This window comes from Panthera uncia (genome assembly GCF_023721935.1).
Source record: "Panthera uncia isolate 11264 chromosome A1 unlocalized genomic scaffold, Puncia_PCG_1.0 HiC_scaffold_16, whole genome shotgun sequence".
In the NCBI taxonomy this organism is placed as follows: Eukaryota; Metazoa; Chordata; class Mammalia; order Carnivora; family Felidae; genus Panthera; species Panthera uncia.
Genome location: NW_026057576.1, coordinates 24,927,889 through 24,947,914, shown reverse-complemented (window position 1 = coordinate 24,947,914; position 20,026 = coordinate 24,927,889). Strand labels below are relative to the sequence as shown.

Sequence of the window (20,026 nt, the reverse complement as noted above, 5' to 3'; positions counted from 1 at the left end):
TTTGAAGGCTTATCAGCACCTGAACAGTGGACAGCACTGCCAAAACCAGTATTTTCTCAATTCACCTCACCACCTTGCACCCAAAGCAGTACACCTGGACAAAATCCAGCAAAAAAGGTAACTTATAAAGCAGGATTTTTTCTAAAATAAATTTGCTAATAATATCACTTTCATTGCCTATCACCTTTAAGAAGTAATTTTTAAAGCATGAGTATTTCCTGAACAGAAAGAGAATCCTTGTCATTGCTGAAAATACCACAACACTGCCTAAAAAACACAACCAAGAAAATAAAATTAATTTCATATTAAGCATAAACAAAAACTTCCTTACGATGTAAGTGGGTTGTTACCTAATTCATAATCCTACTTTCAACTGGTGAACATTCAATACTATATGTTTCTTTGGGGTATTCTTAAATTTCTAACTCCTACTTTCCTATCAGGCTATAAGCTGCTACTTTCCCAATGTCACCTTACCTGCCTTAGAATCCCATTTCTTTTCTTTCCCCTTCCTCCCTCATCCACTTTAAGATGATAAAGCCAGCAAACAGTAAGACTTTAATAAAAAAATAGTAAAAAAAAGGACCAAATCTGCTATGCAAAAATAGCCCACCCCTCCTGGGAGATGGGGCACCTACATTGCTTTATTTTTTGACAGCAATTTCAACCAATTTGGAAGTCTTTAGTCCAAAGGATTAAGTTACCAGTGTTCAACCTCTGGATTAGTGAGTGGACTGTTACCATGTGTGGACTGGGTCCTTACCTCCTTAGCGCTTCTAATGAGGCCAAGGTCACTGATTCAAACCATTATCTCAGATTGCAACTACAAAGACAATATACCTCGGTTTCCACCAGTGACAGAAAAAGGAATTACTGAGCTCCTGATATCCCATTAGGGAAGGAAACAACTAGACATCCCGAGTAAAGTCAGCAATTCCCTAAAACCCATCACTGGGACTAGGCCACTACATAGCACAAAAACTAAAAGGGGCCCTCCACTCCATGACCAATTAAATACAGACTTCTCAATTCTGCCTTTAAGGCTTTTCAAAGGTAGCTTTATTTTCTATATTCTTGTATACAGACACCATTGCCTACCAACTTAGGCAATTTCCTATGCTCTTTTCCATAAATATTCCCTATAATTTGAGCCTTTTTGGTGTAGTTTTCTCTACTAAAATAACCTACTAATCCTCGTAGCTATCAAACTTGTCTCAAATGTCACCTCTTAAAAGGCATGTGATTTTTACTTTGATTCCCAATACTGTTTTATTCATATCTCTCATAACATATATCCTACCCTTGCCATACTTTTCCCATTTATTGAACTTCTATCCCAAGTCATTCCCTAAAATGCTTCAAGCAACCTACAAAGGTAGATATAAATACTACAAAATAAAATACATTATAAATTGGTGAAAAAACTGAAGCAAAGGACCAAAATTAGTAGGAGACTAATATATGGAGCCTGTTACCTATTATCTTTTTCTTTCATGTACATGTGTGTGTGTACACATATATGTATGCATAAACATATACTTATTCTTGAATGAGTATGCTCTCCTTAAGGATAGAAACAGTGCTGTGTAAACACTTATTAAATTATATCCTTTCAAATACATAGGATATTTTGTAATCTAAGAATTTCAAAATGTCCTTTTAAAATTATATTCCTTTATACGTATATTCACACATATATGAACATAGTCTCAAAATTTAAAAAGGCAAGTGAAGTGAAAAAAGGTACCAACATATAAAGGAATAAGTTAGTTTGATGGCACTTTAAATGTCAGTAAAATAATCAAATTACTCACATTTAGTGTCAATGACAGCACTAAGGCTTTTAACATTTCAAATAACTGCATATGCCATTTCCCTTTTTGTAGAGACATAGGAGTGCTCAGAGGGATAGGAAGAAATAATTCCTCTTCTTTCCACTGCCTGGAAGAGACTGGCAATTGAATATATGAAAAGAAAGCAGGCAAAAGTCTCTATGATCACTAATGTGTTAAGAACCAATCCTAAAATATAAGTCCACATTCACTTGGATTTTTCACTACTAAGTATATTTGGGACACATCTGCTTTGGATTAGACACAGATGAACCCTATGAAAACATTAAATTGCCAAACATCCTACCTGAAGGTTATAACCACTTATCCTTCAGACCTTTAAAACTACAGCTATAGATAACAGCCTTTCTGGGAAATTACGCTATTTTTGTCTGTTTGTTTTTCAAAAGAAAACACGAGAAGAGAAATACGTTGTTTTGAGGGAACACAGGCTAGGAAAGTGAATACAGTATTTTTATAAACTGAGAAATCTGCTAACCAAAGGGCTTCTGTACTGAATCATTTTATATTGAAAATCACTATTCTTCTAATGTATTTCCTTCATGCATTAACAAATAACAGAAAAAAACATAATTTCCTCACTGGCCCGGCCTTTTCTGCTTCCAAGTACCCCACTACAATCCAAATTACAGATTTCTTTTATACTAATATAAATTAGCTTAGCATAAATTGAAGGTGATTTAGTCAACAAGTGTTGAGGGCCAGATCACTCCCCAATTTAATCTTCAGTTACTTCCTATCATTTCCCATGACAAACTTACTCTATTAAGGCCAACTGTTACATTACCGATGTTCTGAATGTTTTTCTTATTTCTTCCCCTTTTTATTAATACTCTCTTGCCTGAAACGTTCTCCTTCAACCCAAAGCTTTCAAAAAGTCCACTCAAATAACTCTACATCCCTCACCCACCAAAGGTCAATTCTATCCCACCTGTAAACATTGAATGCAATTTCCTATGTCATTTTCAAGACTAGAGTTCCAGTTAGTCTAAGAAACATTTTGTAGCACCATCTGAGAATTCACTTAGCCTCTCTGAACTTGTTCTTCCATCTATAAACCAAGAGTTGAACAAGAACACAAGATTTCCAGCTCCAAATTTCTGATTTGTTGATTTCATATTTCATGTCATTTAAAAATGTTATTTAGCTCTTATGTTGTCATATAATTTCTCCATGTATATGTCATATACACTCCCTGAGGATAAGAACCATGTTTGATTACATCTTACCAACACCATTACTATGGAATAATTTACTCAATAAATCGGTATTGAGTAACCTATCATTTGATAGGTTGGTGAAGGGGAAGCATAGAGAATCTAACATAACAGGCAAAGTAATATATCTGCGGAGAACTGAAACTTACTCCTGTATATCAGAATGGCCATGCATATAATGGTAATAGGATGGCAGAATATTTGGCAGTAATGATATCCCTATCCTGGATGTTTGGTGGGGAAGGGGCTCTGCACATGTCAATTCACTTATTCGACAAATATTTCAAAACATAACCATGAACCAGGCACTATCACATGCAGTGGGTAAAGTCCTTGTTCTCATGGAGGTTAAATTCTTGAGTGCAAGAACAAGAGTGGCATCCCTGCTCACACTTCCAAGATCAAAATAAGAGTTTCTGAGGGCTGAACAAGAAATATCTGCAGTTACCAATGCCTTCCAATACATGAAAGCTGACTGAGAAAACAACGGTCAGAACAGCTCCATTCTGATCACATGCTACAGAGGCCAACAGAGCACAAAGGTTGTGAAAAGCACAAATTCTGGAAGGAAACCAGACTGCCTGGATTTAAATCCCAGCTCCCACTTACTAGCTATGTGACCCTGAATAAGTTCCGTAATTATCCTATGCCTCAGTTTCTTCACCTGCAAAATGAGGATAATAATGGTACTTACAACCAATAAGACTGTTCTGAGAATTAAATAAGTTGATTTATGTCAAGTGCTTAAAACAGTGTTGCACATAAGTACTGTAATTTCCAACTCTCCTACAACTATTACCACTACTCTTACTACTAAATTGTTACAATCTGTGAACAAGCTCAAACAGTACATAATACGTAGTAGTAACTCAGTATTTAATCAACAACTAAATAAATGAATCAGAGACTCAGCTTCTTTGTGAAAACTGAACAAAAGCATCCTATCAACTTTAAGACTGCTAGGACTCAAGGGGATATAATCTATTTCAAAGTACTTTGTTAAAAACACCCCCCCCCCAAAATCATACAAGAGTAAGGTTTTAATACTATCACCAGCAGAAATGTATCATAGCCGTATCACAGCAAAAATTTAGTGCTAGATTATTTAAGTTGTAAGCTTATACCTTCAAAGCATTCCTAACTAGTTAATATGCTGGTTATTACCACGTGAATGCACACTAAGAAAGCCTAATAACCAAAGAAATTAGGTAAGTAGATGAGCTGGCAGGAAATGAAGTCTCATCACAATCAGCAGTTTTATAATCAATCCAACTAGAACTTACTCAAAAAAGGACTACTCAGACATGTACCCACGGTATCATAAGTTCCCCAACCGGAGTGGTGAGTTAATATTACAAAAATAATCCAGGAGACCTGGAAAAATAAGATGCTATCACATCTATCTTAACTATGTCAAGTTCATAGTAACCCTTTACTCTATGGCTGCATGGAGGAGGAAGGACAATACCACCCATACCACGGTAGATCCACACCATGATCTAACCACAGTAAATCTTCTCCCCAGTCAACACCTGCTGATCATTGCACTACAACATCACATTCCACATCTTCCCTTCTGTTTTTAATTACCCCAGCCTTAAAAGTAAAGACCTCATCTCTTAATGCTGTTTTACTCCCATTTAATACCCATACATAATCAATTAATTTACTGCTAATTCTGATCACTGTCAAACCTTTCTCATCTCCTTTTACATAATCCATTACTTACCTGTTCAATAATAAGTAACCGTAATGACTGTAAGTAATATAGATCAGTTAGGAACTTTAAACAAGTTACTACTTACTTTAAACAAACTTACTACTTACTAACCTGTTTAATTTTTTTTAAATGTTCTTAATACAAACAGATGACATTTTTATAAGTTCGATGTTTATATTTTCAACAGCTGAAAATGAACCAAAGGACTTCCAACACAATACTTGGATACTATTTAAGAATCATTATACGCTGAGTAGATGAACCAGTCAAAAGTGGATAAAGAATACTGATAGTCTAACTTTGAAGTAAATCAGTTTTTCTTGGTCTTATTCCAGTTGGAAAACTTTTACTGGCATAAACAAAAGTAAATACAAAATAAGCATAAACATAAAACAAAATGCTTGTTTAAAGCAATAACTAAGCATTGCCTTTTGGGCTCAAAACACAGCAAAAAGTAATCAATTAATTCTGATTCATCTCTATTCAAGGAGGAAACAATGGTATCACATGATCATCCATACAGAATGTATTTACCTTTCAAATATACCATAACAGTGTTTTTAAAAAGCTGTCCTTCTCTTATGCCAATTTGTTTCATTTATTCATTAAGCAAATTTTTACTAAGCATCCACCTGTTAAGCACTGAGATATACTTTGGATATATAATAGCAAATCAAACATCTCTGTCCATGAAGCTTAAAATCATCACATAATCACATATGCACAGAAAATCATTAAACTGTAATAAACACTATAAATAATCAAGGTACTATTAAAGAGTATTTACAAAGAACCTGAGTTTAGATTGTTATGTCAGAAAAGGCCTATCAAAAAGTGACAGTACACTTACTATGATGAGCACTGAGTAACACACAGAATTGCTAAATCACTATACTGTATACCTGAAACTAACACTGCATGTTACTTGTACTAGAAATAAAATAAAAATTTGTATAAAAAAATGACAGTTAAACTTTAAGAAAGAATGGAGGGAAGGTGACACAGGGGATGTTCAGGTTGAAGGAACAGTGTGTGCCTAACCCTAGAGGAAGAGTAAGAATAGATGGCAATTTGAGGAACTGAAAGAAGGAAACTGAAAGTCAGGGGGAAAGTGGCAAAATATGCCGGCAAGAAGCAAAAGCAAAAAGTAATTACTTTCAAAGAAATGGGAAGGCTTTAAAGGGTGTTGGGTAAGTGAGTGATCTGAACAGATTTCTATTTTAAGAATATCATTCTGACTACAAGATATAATATTAGACAAACCCAAGAATGTATGCAAGAGGCTAGTGAGGAAGCTACCGCAGTACTTGAAGAGATAAATATATTATCTTGTTATCTTAGACAAGAGTTGTGGCCATGGTGGGGGGAGGGGGATAAATTCAGGATATATTTTAAAGGTTATGGTAAGGATGTAGAGGGTGAGGGAAAGGGAGCTATCAAGAATGGCTCTCAAGTTTCTAAAGTGAAGAATCAGTAAGAAGTAATAATTATATTCTTAACAATAGAGAACTGAGGGTTGCTGGAGGGGCGTTAGGTGCAGGGATGGGCTAGATGGGTGATGGGCATTAAGGAGAGCACTTGTTGAGATGAGCACTGGGTGTTGTACATAAGTGATGAATCACTAAATTCTACTGCAGAAACCATTATTACACTGTATATTAACTAACTAGAATTTAAATAAAAATTTACAACAAGCAAAAAAGAAATAATAATGATTAAAATGAAGATGACAGAGCAGAAAGAAATTTGAGAAGGTAGGTAATGAAGAAAGAGAAGTTTATGATCTGTTGAGAGGCCTATGAGAATACATGCAGAGCTGTTTTATGAAGGCAGATAACTGGATCATTCTAACATGCAATGAGAAGTGTGGGCTAGTGGTGCGCATTCAGAAACTGATAGCATACAGGCGGTATTAAAGCCATACAGCAGATGATTACTCAGGGAAAAGGCAGTAAGTGTGAAGAGGACTCAGAAATTCAAAGGAACTCCAACACTGAATCTGAGAGAATAGGTGAATCTGAAAGAGACTGAAAAAAAGTGGCCAGAAAGGTGGGAAGAAACTGTACCAGGGGATCGCTGAAAGCAAAGGAGAATGTTTCAAGAAAGGAAAAACAAAGCTCATCTAGGCCCAATGACACTGAAAATCCAAGTTATGATTTCCAGGTCAAACTGGTGAAGAAGAAAGAGTGGAAGGAAGGACACGTAAATATATGTGAGACTAGAAAAAAAAGTCAACCTAGATTCTAAAACTAATTACATAAAGCTCTTTAAAATAATGTAAACATGCTTTAAACTGTTTTCCCCTCATGTAATTTCTTTTAATGATCCATGAAAGCATACTCTTACCATGACATATTCAATGCTAACACCATGGTGACGCAGCAAAAACCAACCAGCAGAGCTCTAACATTGCAGCATGCTTCTAATATTGCAGCACCACACGGGTCATGCTTTGCATAGTTTCAAATTTTTAAATTCAACTTCCTATACAAGAAACAAAATCTACTTGTTTTGCAGTTCTACAAAGACTGAATTTAAATTATTAGGAAATTAAAATGGTTTTCCTGAAAAGATAATTTTCACACGATTTTCAAAAAAAACATACTAAAATTAATTCATTTAACACTTGAATGTCTTGCATGCCAGGCACACCAGTGTGATGACTTTAAACACCTTTTTTCTCACCAAGGGCTTATAGGTAAACGTCGGTATGTTCTACGGTAATTCTGGTACTGGTAGTAATACACAAATCAAAGAAGCCTGCCTATTTTCAGGTTTTCAGCCACTCTGATATATTTATGGGCATCTTGTTGGCTTTATTACAAATACCAGAAGATTTTTAATTAGAAAAATTATTTTTATTATTAGCTGTTTTAGTATTATGTATGTAACCTGAGACAATCCCACCTCTCTAATAAACTAAGTAAGCTTCAGTTTATTCACCAGTAAAACAGAAAAAAACTTAACTCACAAGGTTGTTGAATTGGCTTAACATGTTAATAAATATTAACTGAAGCTTATCCTAACACTTCTAATCACTTCTGTGAAGTGAAATACTGCATTATATACTGTTCTTATTCTACTGGATATAAGTCAAGCAATTCAACTTTTAAAATTTATATACTCATAGATCAAATCTTGAAGCAATGACTTTATTAAAATTAGTATCATTTTTTACATTTAATTGTGCAGTATTCTACAGTTAAGACAGGTGCATAATGATAGAAACACATCTATTTTATACTCCTTTTCTAAAAACACCACTAAAATATCAAAAATAATGAATTTTTAAGATATAAAGACATAAGCCCATAAAAAATGACAGAATGGGTAAAAAGACAATAGCAACAAAAATTTGGAAGCTGGAAAGCAGATGGTTGAGTGACAAATGACTTAGCAAACACTCGAAAATCAAATCTTTAGCAAACAGTGGAGAAAGCCAAGAACAAACCCAATTTAAACTGTAAAATCCCCAAAAGACTCAGCAATTGGCAGTACCACGTACATCCGAAGTGGGATATGGGGGAGAGAGGGAGCTAAAATAAGGAAGACTGTTTAAAAGTCTGTTTAACAAGTAACCAGCCCCACTGATCCCAACTGCCCCCTCACCAATCCCAACAAAAAAACTGAAAATATGTAGTCTGGAAAATATAAAACAAAATATTCCAAGTTTCAAAAAATCAGGTACAGCTGTAGGCAAGAAAACATACTGAAAACAGGGTGATTGAAGAAATATATATAGGGAAGCTGAGATTCTACCAAGACCTTTTACCCAACTCCCCTCCTATATCCCCCACAACCTGCACCTCCAGGCAAGAAAGAGCCTTCTACAGGACATCTAACCAACTCAGAGGAAAGGCATGAAGATACTGACATCAAAAGTGCTCCAACCACACAGCCCAGCCTGGTTACCATAAAGTAAAGCTAACAAGTCTCACTGAGGATTTCTAATTAGCATTTTACTCCCCTACTCACACACAACCACCAACCAACTAAGGAAAGGCTATAGAACATGAAAGATAAAGACCAAACAGATACAAACTAAAAAACAAACCAGGAGGGCACAGGTCACACAGGGAGAAGAAATCTTTAAATAAAAAAAAAAGTAATATTTATATATTCAGACAGCTATGAGAAAGTACTATTGTTATTAGAACAGGATACGATTTAAAAGGGGCAAAGGCAAAAAAACAAAAAGCAAAGGCTTTGGGAAATTAAATATATGGTAATATAGAAAACTCAACAGAAGTAGAGCAAAAAAGAAAATGAGATAGAAAATAGGAAAGAAAATACAAGAAAATCAGAAGTCAAAAATGTCCATTATCCTAATAAGGAATTTAAGGAAAAAAAAAACCAAAAAACAGAAAATGGAAAGAAATAATCAAGACCTCATTCAAGAAAAAGTCCCAGAATTAAAAGATGTTTCCAGACTACAAGGGCATACCAAGTACTCAGCAACCCTGAGGGTAAAAAGAAACCTACCCAAGGAACCATCACTGTAAAATTTCAATACTGGAACACTGAAAACAGATTCAACCTTAAACGCTTTCAGAGAATTAAAGAATGAGAGAGAGCAAGAGAGAGAAGGGTAAACAAGTCAGAAAAAAAGGAAAAACAAAACATATATATACAGGTCACATACAATATATAAGAAATCAGAATGGCTTCAGACTTCTCAAAAGGAATATGGAAGTTAGAAAGCAATGGAGCGAAATTATAAAATAATACAATTTTACAATGTAGTATTCTTTACCTAACCAAACCACCTTAAGTGTCAGGGTAAACTAAAATCATTTTTTCTTTTAAAGATTTTAGCTTTACGGAATCTCTGCACCCAACATGGAGCTCAAACTCATAATCCTGAGATCAAGAGTTGTGTGCTCTACCAACTAAACCAGCCAGGCACTCCTTAAAAAAAATTTTTTTTTTTTTTTAGGTAATCTCTACCCCAATGTGGGGCTCAAACTCATGACTCTGAAATCAAGAATCTCATGCTCTACTGACTGAGCCAGCCAGACACCCCTAAAACCATTTTAAAATATCAAGTAAGCCAAGAATGAACATGACAAGGATCACTGCAAAATGAAATCCAACCACAGGAGAAAGTGAAGGGAATCCCACAATAATGGATGTGTACCAAGGTGTAGAACACAATTAGGTCCAAAGTGGAGGTCAGAGGAATATAAGAGACTGCCTAAGGAAGATAAAATTGATAACACCTGATATGTCTGAACATCTCAAGAGACATTTGATGCAATGTTGAATAATGATAATTACAGAAAAAACTAAGCCCGGGGTGGGGCAGAGACATTGAACTTCAGCCAGATCACCCTATGGTAAAACAGTCAGTAAGTCACACTGAGACTAGATAAGCTCTTTAGTCTCCTAAAGTGCAAGCAGATGACCAAGAATTACCAGACCTCTGAGGAAAGGCTCTATCACAAAAGGCAAAGCAAAAATGGGTAAAAAGGCATACAAAAATGGGGGAAACAGAATTTGGAAGAAACAGAAAACTTATTCTAGGTAGTATATAGAAATATATATACTATATATTCTAGTACATTATATGTACTAGATAGCTGGGATGGGGTGGAAGGAGGTAGGCAAGTGCAGTACATTGTACAGGACATGAAGAGTGATATTTTATAAGAATACTAAATGATCAACAATGATGTAATCATAGCTATTCAAAGGAAAGGGTACTTGGAGGAAGGGGGATCAGCTGAGTAGGTGATAAAGTTAAATTTTCATTTTCTTTCCAGAAGTTCAAAAAGCCAAAACACAAGCACAAAGTATTTTATTTAACACACACTATGTAGGGCATGTGAGTTAGACACAGTTCTAAGGGCTTTCCAAATTCATTTCCTATAACAACCCTGAGGTAGGTACTGCTATCCCCATTTATTGAAATGAGCAACATGAGGCATAGAGAGGTTAAGTAGCCCAATGTTACATAAAACTAGGTTCAAACCTAAATAGTCTTATTCCAGAATCTATGCTCCTAACCATCTAGCCATGTTGCATATCGAGTAGCAATACAAGCATGTTGTCTACAACTAGGAGGTAAACATAACAATCATCCGAAAGAGATAAAAGTGACTGCTTTGGGGAATGGAAACACGGAAAGGAAGGGGGCAGGAAGCTTTTGTTTGTTTTGATAACCATGTAAATTATTTGACTCTTTAAGTTGTGGAGGTACAACCTAAATAAAATTAAAATGTACAATTTAGTACTTTTATTTTATCTAATGTTGCCATCCTCAGAAGTAGGCAAAATGAGTATTACTCCTATTTCATAGATAAGAAAACTTTCATTCCTCTTTAATAAGTATTTGAGGGCCTACTATATAACATGCACTGTATTTAAAAAATAGGTATCAATTCACCTCAAATAATGATGAGGTGAAAGAGGTACAAAAAGTCTTTTTATTCTTTTCTCTTCAATTTATTGTATAACTTATATGATCCTGTATCTCTAACAGCTGTGCTTAAGACAAGGGATAATATAAATTGTAAATTGTGACAGAAAAAAAGAGAAAGGTCTGCTCATTAATTTGTCCAAAAAATATTTAGTTCTTGTCCTTGAGGAACTCAGTGTCTTATGTGGAACATAATTATAATTGAATGTGTGCAGTGCGTTCAATAGAGGAGCACTAAAAAGTGTTAAGGAAACATTCCCTGGGTGAAGACACTGCTTCAGAGGGAACGTTTCTGAACGGAGTCTTGAAGGATGAACAGAAGTTTGACCAATTTCACACAAGAAGCTATACTAATAGTTGCAAACACAAAAGACTATAGACCAGTGTGGAATACCTACACCTCCACTGTGTTATAAAGGTGACTTCATATTAAAGGCTAAAATAAGACATTAAGATTTTTTCAAGGAGCTTTAAAAAAAAAAGATACATAATCTTAATGCCTGATCCATGTTTCTAAGTTTTAGTGTTGCCCCGTGATCAACTGAAATCATTTTCCACATGTCTAATAAACATTTTAAATTTTAAAGCGTTAAGAGTATTATTTCAAAAGAAGACTAAAGAACAACCACCTTTCATTTGTCTTACCGCCAAAAAGTTTCACTGTTAACATGGTTTTTAAGTCATAATATTGAAATTATAATGTACCCCTTTCTCCCATGAGACAGAAATTGGTGACCAAGCCCCAGACAATGCAAGTGACATGGAAGCTATGAAGAAAAAGAAAGAATTTTTTTTAATCGTTATCACTTCTTTCTCTTGTAGATAGTCTCAAATTTCCTTCCAAGGGCAAACTTAAATGAAACTTTTCTTTTTCCAAACTTTAGTGATAAAAGAAATAATTTGCAGTAAAACACTGTAAAGAAAATAATATGCATGTGTTCCTTTTTGACCTTTATAGGTATTTTAGGGGTGAAACATTTTAATTTTTTAGCATTTAATGGATGCCTCTGAATCAAAAATTTTCTGGTTCTGATGACTTAACTTTGATGTTAACTAACAAAGGATCAAAAATGTAGTAAATTCGAAACAGGTAGCGTCAACTCAACTTACTTTATGCCAGTACTTGATCATACTTCTCAGTATCTCTTTTTGTCCCTTAAATTCCAAACCTTTCTACATAATTTGCCCCTAAATGATCTTCATCTCAGTTACTATATGGAAAAATTAATTTTGTACTAAACATCTTAAATTGGGCCTCTATCCCTACAATTAAAAAACCTAACTGTAAGTAGCAACATCTGACTTTAATTGTCTGGAAAAGCAAGTTGTGGAAAGCTCTATCATGCCCTACCACCAGGGGAGAAAAAGGAGAAAGTCATGTCAGGAGACCACAAATGGTAATTAACAAAAATCATGGCAGGTTTCAATTCAAAATGTGTGGTTTTCATTTGTGCATTTCATCTGTCTTTTATTTCTCTGAATTTAGTATCCACATAATATACCTGTTTTTTTAGGGGCTTCACTCGATCATGCCTCTTAGACTCAGAAAACATTAATATTTGGGGTAAATAGTTCTTTAAAATTATGAATATTAGCAATTACAGATAAATATTAGCATATGAAACAAACTTTTATCGATGATTATAATGACTATTAAAGAAACTACCTCCCTAAAAGAGCTCTATCTACCTTTTAAGGACAATTTTGTACACAAGATACAGATTACATTTGGTTCGGTAACAATGTTTTAATTATATGATTACTGGAAAAATTACAAAAATCTTAAAAGACAAGATTTTAAATTATTTCAATTAACCATGCCTTTGCCTTACATCTGTAAAGTAACTTAAAAATGTTTATCATGAAAACCTCACTGCAACATTTGGTCTTTGTTCTTTTTCTAAAACTGTAATTCTTTTGGAATACCCTCAATTTTTCCAAAGTGAAAACCAAAAATACACATTTAGAATATAAATTTCCAATTAGTTTGGTGAAAGTTCAATCACAAAAATCTCCAACTAATACTAAAATAATTAAATATCTTTAGAGCTTATTCAGAGTTCCACAGTTAAAATGAATAGCCTTTGTCATTAACTCCTATGATACTATTTTGATCAAGGTTAGTCACAGACCAGCAAATCTGTGAAAAGAACATTCCTTTAAAATTCAACTTAGTTTAAAGCAATGTAGAATCATTAGAGATTTCACAACTTTTGCAGTCAGCTTCAAAGACACAATTGGAATCAATAGCGTATTTAAAGCATTATTTTCAATTCAAGTAAGAAAACACTAGTGGCTTAATAATGTATTTTGACTATGTTTTTATTCTTTTTTTTTTTTTTTTTTTTTTTGGCAACGAAGGGAACAGGTGGAGTAGATTAGCAGGGGAGCAAAGTCTTATGTTCATGCGTCTATAAATTCAACCCTCCAAGACTTTTCCTACTCTTTAAAATGGCTACCACCTTGATCTATACAAAAGAAAAAAAAATGTACAGGACACTACTATCAAAGATAAATTTGGTTATTTTGACAGTGTTTACCCTCCTGCCCCCCCCAACATACTTTTTAAGATTCCCATTCCTGTTCTGTTCAGATAAAATGACCATTAAATAAGTACACAAAAGTTGGTTAATTACAGTCTGTGAGGGCAACCTATAAAACCGAGACTAGGTCATCTTTCCTACGAGGTCTAAGAAAAGCATGTAACATTATCTTCCACAGACTAAGATCAAACACAGTAGAAGTGAAAAGGATTGCCCAACCTAGTAAAGGAGAAACAACCGTGGGAACCACAACCCCCACTCAAGAGATGCTCATAAGGATTTAGTAATTCAAGTGAATAGATAAATATTATATGGCTTAGCAAAAATTTTGTTAGTAATCTTTTCAAAAAGCATTTTATAAATAACAAAAGCCATTTGGTGCCCCTAAACCTATGCTTAATATTCAGTAACTACTGTCAAGTAGTTTACATATTACTTACACCCATTTGCCATCCACTCTGAAACCATTCCATAACACTCTTGCTCTAGGAAACTTACCACAAAAATGCATTTTCACATACAAAAATGGAAAAATATGTAATGCTTTCGACAAATCTTGTGCATCTATACAGCTACTAAATAAATTAACTCTGAATTTGTTGAATGTCTGCAGAAACATGGCATGATCTTACCTCTCATCCTCGCCATCCACCAGGGGTGTCGTCAGCGGTAGCACCTTCAACGGGAAAAGAGAAGCAGGGGCTGCTAGGCTGCTGCTACTCCCATCTGAAACTGCTGACATTCCCCCACTGTCACCACTGATAGTCTGAGGTAAGCCAACTAAGGAGGGTTCCGCTGGGCGCCTGGCATCTTCAATTTGGCTTCCAATTGCCTGAGCTAATGACTGTGCAGAGAACTGAGTAGAACTTAGTGGTATCTGTTGTGCCAAAGGCAGATTTATGTTACTGGCTATCAAGGGAGGTTGACTAACACTTTGAACCAAATTACCATTTTGAGTGGCAGGGGTTTGTGCTATATTCTGTGGTGGAACCAAGTTTGTTGGGGCAGAAGGCATTCCAGAAGGACCAGTTGAACTAACCTGACTTGTAACAGAAATACTACTAGCAGAGGGCAAAGGACTAACTGCAGGCAATGGCTGCGAAACAACTTGAGCTACCGATTCTACTCCTTGTGGCTGGGGAGGCACAGTTAACAAGGTACTCTGGGGTGCAATGACCAACTGTTGAGGAAGGCTTGACGCACTAGTTTGAACTCCCTGATGAATAATCGCAGTTTGAGCAGGTGGAACTATTTGTGAAGATGGAGGAGCACCTTGCTGAACAACCGAAGGTGTGACTTGGGTAGAGGGCTGCTGCACTGCAGTAGGTATGTTTGCTTGTTGACCGATATTTGCAATTTGACTGCCAGTAGGTACAACAGATACTGCTGTTTGAGCCTGGCCAACAGGCTGGCCGGATGCCCCTGCAGGTTGTGCTTGGATTGCCGTGGGCTGCACCGGCAGCTGGATACTCTGTGGCTGAGCCGTAGGAATCACTGTCGCTCCTGCTCCCACTCCTGCAGAACTGGGCTGTCCGGAGGACACTGCTGTTTGAAGAATCGGCTGCTGCTGCACATACTCTGAAGGATTCTGAGCCACGGATTTACCATGGCCTGGGACCATCTGGGTAGAGACAGTCGGCTGCTGTTGTCCATACTGTAACGGTTGGGGTGGTGCTCCTGGAAGGGGGGCTTGCACTGGAGGAACCGTCTGAGAATACGGTAGTTGGGGTTGAGCCAGACTGGAAATGGAAGGCTGCTGACCTAAAGCTGAAGTTACACCAACCACACTAACAGGTGACGGCTGGATACCAGTTGCAGCACTGATAGTGGCCTGTAGAGGTACTGGCTGAAGACCTTGCTTTTGAGGATAGCTCAGTTCTTGAGACTGTAATTGTACTTGCGTGATCTGTGACTGAGAAATACTCTGTGGAATGCTAACTGCTGAAATACTCTGGGGACCAGTGCTACTGAAATCCATCTGGGGAAGAGCCATACCTTGAAGAGCTGGTTGCTGCTGCTGCACCACCACAGTAGGGGCTCCCATCTCTCCGCTTCCCACACTCTCCGTGTAGTGACTCAGTGTGCTGACACTACTGCTCACTGAACTCCCACTAGTGCTCTCCCTCTCCGAAGTCACTTCTGTCGGGTTCTGTTTCACAGTTTCCACCACTTTATTTATCGCCACACCTTCTGCGGCAGGTACAGCATTTTCTTTTTCATAGAACTCGGTGCAAGTCCATCTGCCTTTTTTAAAGGGTTCAGAACTAGAATCTAACTTCACAACTCTGAACCTTGACGTGTTAACTGTTGGTGGCTGCTGCTGACCCGAAAGGGACCCCGCAGTCATCCCTGCAGCTGCACTGGGGGCACTGTTAACAACAGCGGAGGAGGATATAGTACCATTGCCCATGCCACTCAAGATATTCACATTAACACTGCTGCTAACTCCAGGCCCAACACTCACAGTAGCAGCACTAGGAATATTGCTTGCATTTATATTAGCATTACCAAGTATGCTGCTTGTCACACTAGGATTAAAACTACCCACGGCAGTAATGTTGACATTACTCATTGTATTAGTGCCAGTAACAGAACTTATACCTATACTGCCAGTAGTACTTGGAGCACGGATATTAGTCATTACAGATCCAGGTGAGCCACCGGATGATACAGCAGAAGTTGGGGCCGCTGCTAGAACACTGTCTGAGCTTCCAGCTGCAGAGAGTTTTCTGGATACTGGACTGGAGGGTGGCCCTCCAGGAATGGATGTACTGGCCACACCAGCATGGGATGGATGGTGGTGCCCATGGTGTAGGTGGTGCCCATGATGGATGTGATGGTGGTGATGGAGGTGGTGTGGATGAGCATTCCCATTGATCACAACGTTCTGTTGTGGAAGGTGAGGCAAATGAGGCTGCGGAAGGTGGGGCTGGTTGGGAGAGACTGCCCCAGGTGTCTCAGCTTCCTGGAAGTTATTCAGAGTCTCTTCTGAGGAGCTGCGTTCAGGCTCCCCTAAGTCAGTAGCCCTGGAAAGTGACACATCAAGGATCTCGGAAGAAGACAGATCTTCCGTGTGAGACTCATCCAGGTCATCATAGCTCTCGGTGTCCTCTGCGATACTGTTGTTAGAGCTGATGCTGGCGGAGATCTGAGCCGGGGTAACGCTAGTTATCTGGAAGCCACTTTTCTTTTTCATTTGAGTTCCGCCTGGCGCAAGAGGCTGTGCCTGCAGCTGAGCCTGAGAGAGGAGGTTCAGGCTTTGTGGAGGCGGAGGCTGTGGTCCCGACGTAGAAGATGCTGCAGGAGGTGGCGGCTGGAGCAGCGACGGAGGCGGAAAATCCTCGGAAGATGTGGCACTACTACCAACGCCGGTACCTGCTGCATTGAGAGCAGAGGCGCTGCCACTACCGCTGCCCCTTCTAGGGAACATTGCCGGGTGCGCCATCTTCCTAGCACTAATGTCTGCAGCGGCCGCGGCCGCCGCGGCGGTGGACTCAGGCGGCTGGTGCATTGTGTCGGGTACCGGGGGGCGGAGGAGGCGAGTGCAATTTCCTTCTGCACCGTAATCTTTGTATTCAAGACGCCGGGGAGGAAAACGGGACCTGACGCTCCGCCCGGCGCGGTTCCTCCTTCTCCTCCTCCTCCTCAGCCGAAGGCGCCGGCCGCTCCTGCCTTCGAGGGCGAGCTTCGGGAAGGGAGGATGAACGAGGGTGAACAGGGCGGCCAGGGACCCGAAGGGGGGACCCCTTCAGTCCTTCGCCATTCACTTTCCCCTCTAGTCTCACACCCCCCTTTATATTCCGCTTCACGTGGGGTGCGGGGCAGGAGGGAGGGGAAGACAAGGCAAGGGGGAGACAAGTGGAGGGGGTGGGAAAACCGAGAAATGCCCACCTTCTCCCGACAACTCAAAAGCCACCTCAACCCCTCCTCCCGCCGCGGCGGCGGCGGCCGCTGCAAAACCCTCCCGGTCGCTCTGCACGAAAGCAGCGCGGAGCGAGTGTCGCCTTCCCCTCGCCACCCCCAGCGCCGCCGCCGCCGGCGAGCCCCGAGCTCAGTGTCGCTCAAACCTCCCCTCCCGGCCCCGCTGTCCCCGCTCGGCCCTCCCCCCACGCCCCTCGGACCCTTTCAAACCCCCTGGGCTCGCGGCGGCTGTTCCGTGAGCAAACGCTGGCCGCGGCTGGGGCCGGGGCGGCGAGGCTCGGAGCGGGGCGGCGGCGGGGCGCCCGGTACGGTGAGCCCAGCAACGAGGCGCGGGCGGGCGCGCAGAGACGCCGGGTCCTCGCGGAGCACGGCCGGGGCGCGGCGGCGGCACTGGCAGCGGGAGCCCAGGGACCGCTCCATCACTGGCAGCCATGGAGCCCGAGCATTTTCCTCCCTCAGGGCAGGCGCCTCGGCTCGGCACACGTCCTCGGGGAGGAAGGGGCCGGCGCCCGAGCCTCCCCGGAGGGCGGCGGGATGTGCGCTAGCGCAGAGGGGTGCGAGCTGCTCCTGTCCTCTTCCTCCTCAGCCGGCTCGTCCTCACCCTGCTGCTCCCGCGGCCCGGGCGGGAGGGGGCCGCAGGCAGCGGCGGCTCCTTTCTCGGCGGCGTTGGTGGCCAGACGGGCTGGTGCAAGCGACTGCAGCCGACGCCGTTCAAAGGAACGAGAGGTGGGGTTGGTCGGTGTCGGCAAACGGGGCGGGTGAGTGGGTGGGTGCCGAGGGAGGGCGGCGGGCGGGGAGGGGGCTGTGGTGGTTGTTACTAGTGCTCTTCTCCGGCTCCACCGTATCCCCCAGTCTCTCGCGGCAACGGGAGAGGAGGGACCAGCGCCCGAGCGCAGGAGGAGGAGGAGGGGCGACCGTCGGCGAGAGGAGGCGGCGGCGGTGGTGGCGGGGGGAGGGGGCAAGCAAAGGAGAAGGAGGGAAGATGGCGTCTGCGCATGCGCCCCGGCGCCGCAGACATAAAGCCGGGTCCGGCGAAGAAGGAGGCGGCGGGGCTTCGGGCCTTGCCGAGTGCTGGGTCTCCCGACGGAAATTGCCGAAGACTCGCGGCGGCGCCGACGCCGAGGGTGGTGGGGGTGGGGAATTTCGGCCGGGGGAGCGAATCCGGGTCGGCCAGTGAGGTTCGGCCTGAGTGGGGGGTGGGGCAGGGTGGGGGCGCGCGCAGGTTAGGTGTGTCCGCTCTGTTCTCTCACGCGGCCGGTGCGCGCGCGCGCGCGGGCACGCGGCAGGGGAAGGGGCGCGGTGGGGTGGGGCCCGCGGAGGCTGCTGGAGCCTTGGGTCTCTGGCGTACGCGTCCTGGATGGTGTTCCCCCCGCCCCCCTCCCCGCCTGCGGAATGGGTAATGAGGCTTTTCTCCGCAGCAACAGCATCACGAGTTTCAGTTCCCAGGAGCCCGCCGCCACCGCCACGATACGACATGAGTCAGGCTTTCTTCCTTGGCGCGTGGCGGAGCCCTCCCTCCTCCCCCTCGCCGCACCTGGGCTCACCCCCGGCCCTCGTCGCCCGCGCCCTCTAGGCGGAGGCCCCTGTGCCGGGAGCTGCGCGGTCCACGGAAAGCCGAAGTGTCTTCGAGATAGGTGCTGCCTTTTGTGCAGTGTCGTTGCGGCTGCCATGCGGTCCCCCCTTCGCCCTTCGACGAGCAGGGAGGGCCAGCCGCCAGCAGGCAGGCAGATGTTGCAGCTGTTTGCTGTTAACTACCTAAGTGCCTCCCGGGTAGGCTCTTCGCTAGAGAGGGCGTGCTTGCAGTCCTTCCCTACCTGGAGGGAAGAAGCAGCCCAGCCCAGTAAACTAATTGACCTCAACAGGTGGAGCTTATCTCCAGCAGAGATGTCTTTTCGTTTAATTGTCCAGGCTATATAGCCCCCATAGGTTTGAGTTAAAAGACAAAGTCCTAGTGGTAACACAAGTGCAGTGATAAATGAAGACTACCTTTTAGGGTTGGAAAAGAAAAAGAGCCTACTGTAATTTCAGTTAAAAAAAAAAAAAAACCTGCATGGTCTGAGCATAGTTCTACAAAGCAACGTTAGGTTTGATTGGAGGCAGTTTACTGGAAGTTGCTTCCCTAGCATTACACGTCAAAACATTCTAGCTCTAAACTAGAATGTACTACTAAGCGAGAATGTACTTCTCGCTCAGGAATTAGCAACGAACTGATATGGAAAACCCTAGAGAGGTTTTTTGGTTTTTTTTTGTTTTTTTTTTTTTTGACCTAGGTTGTTGAGCGACTAAACTTTTATGGTTAGACTTCTAATTCAGGAAATCTCACAGATTTACAGATCTATAATCCTATTTCAGGA

General features: G+C 41.1%; 1 protein-coding gene across 3 annotated transcripts in view; it reads right to left on the bottom strand.

Moving 5' to 3' along the window:
- Positions 1 to 18,510, bottom strand: part of TSC22D1 (TSC22 domain family member 1) — a 133,142-nt gene extending 114,632 nt beyond the window's left edge. For 2 of the 3 annotated variants that reach the window (XR_007461231.1, XR_007461230.1), the window contains exon 1: positions 14,384 to 18,510. Coding sequence is in view for 1 of the 3 variants with exons in the window: in XM_049647445.1 (XP_049503402.1) it covers positions 14,384 to 17,262 (2,879 nt within the window). In the remaining 2 variants the exon portion in view is untranslated. The remainder of the gene's footprint in view (positions 1 to 14,383) is intronic. The other variant, XM_049647445.1, reaches the window with a different exon arrangement.
- Between the last annotated feature and the right edge of the window lie 1,516 nt (positions 18,511 to 20,026).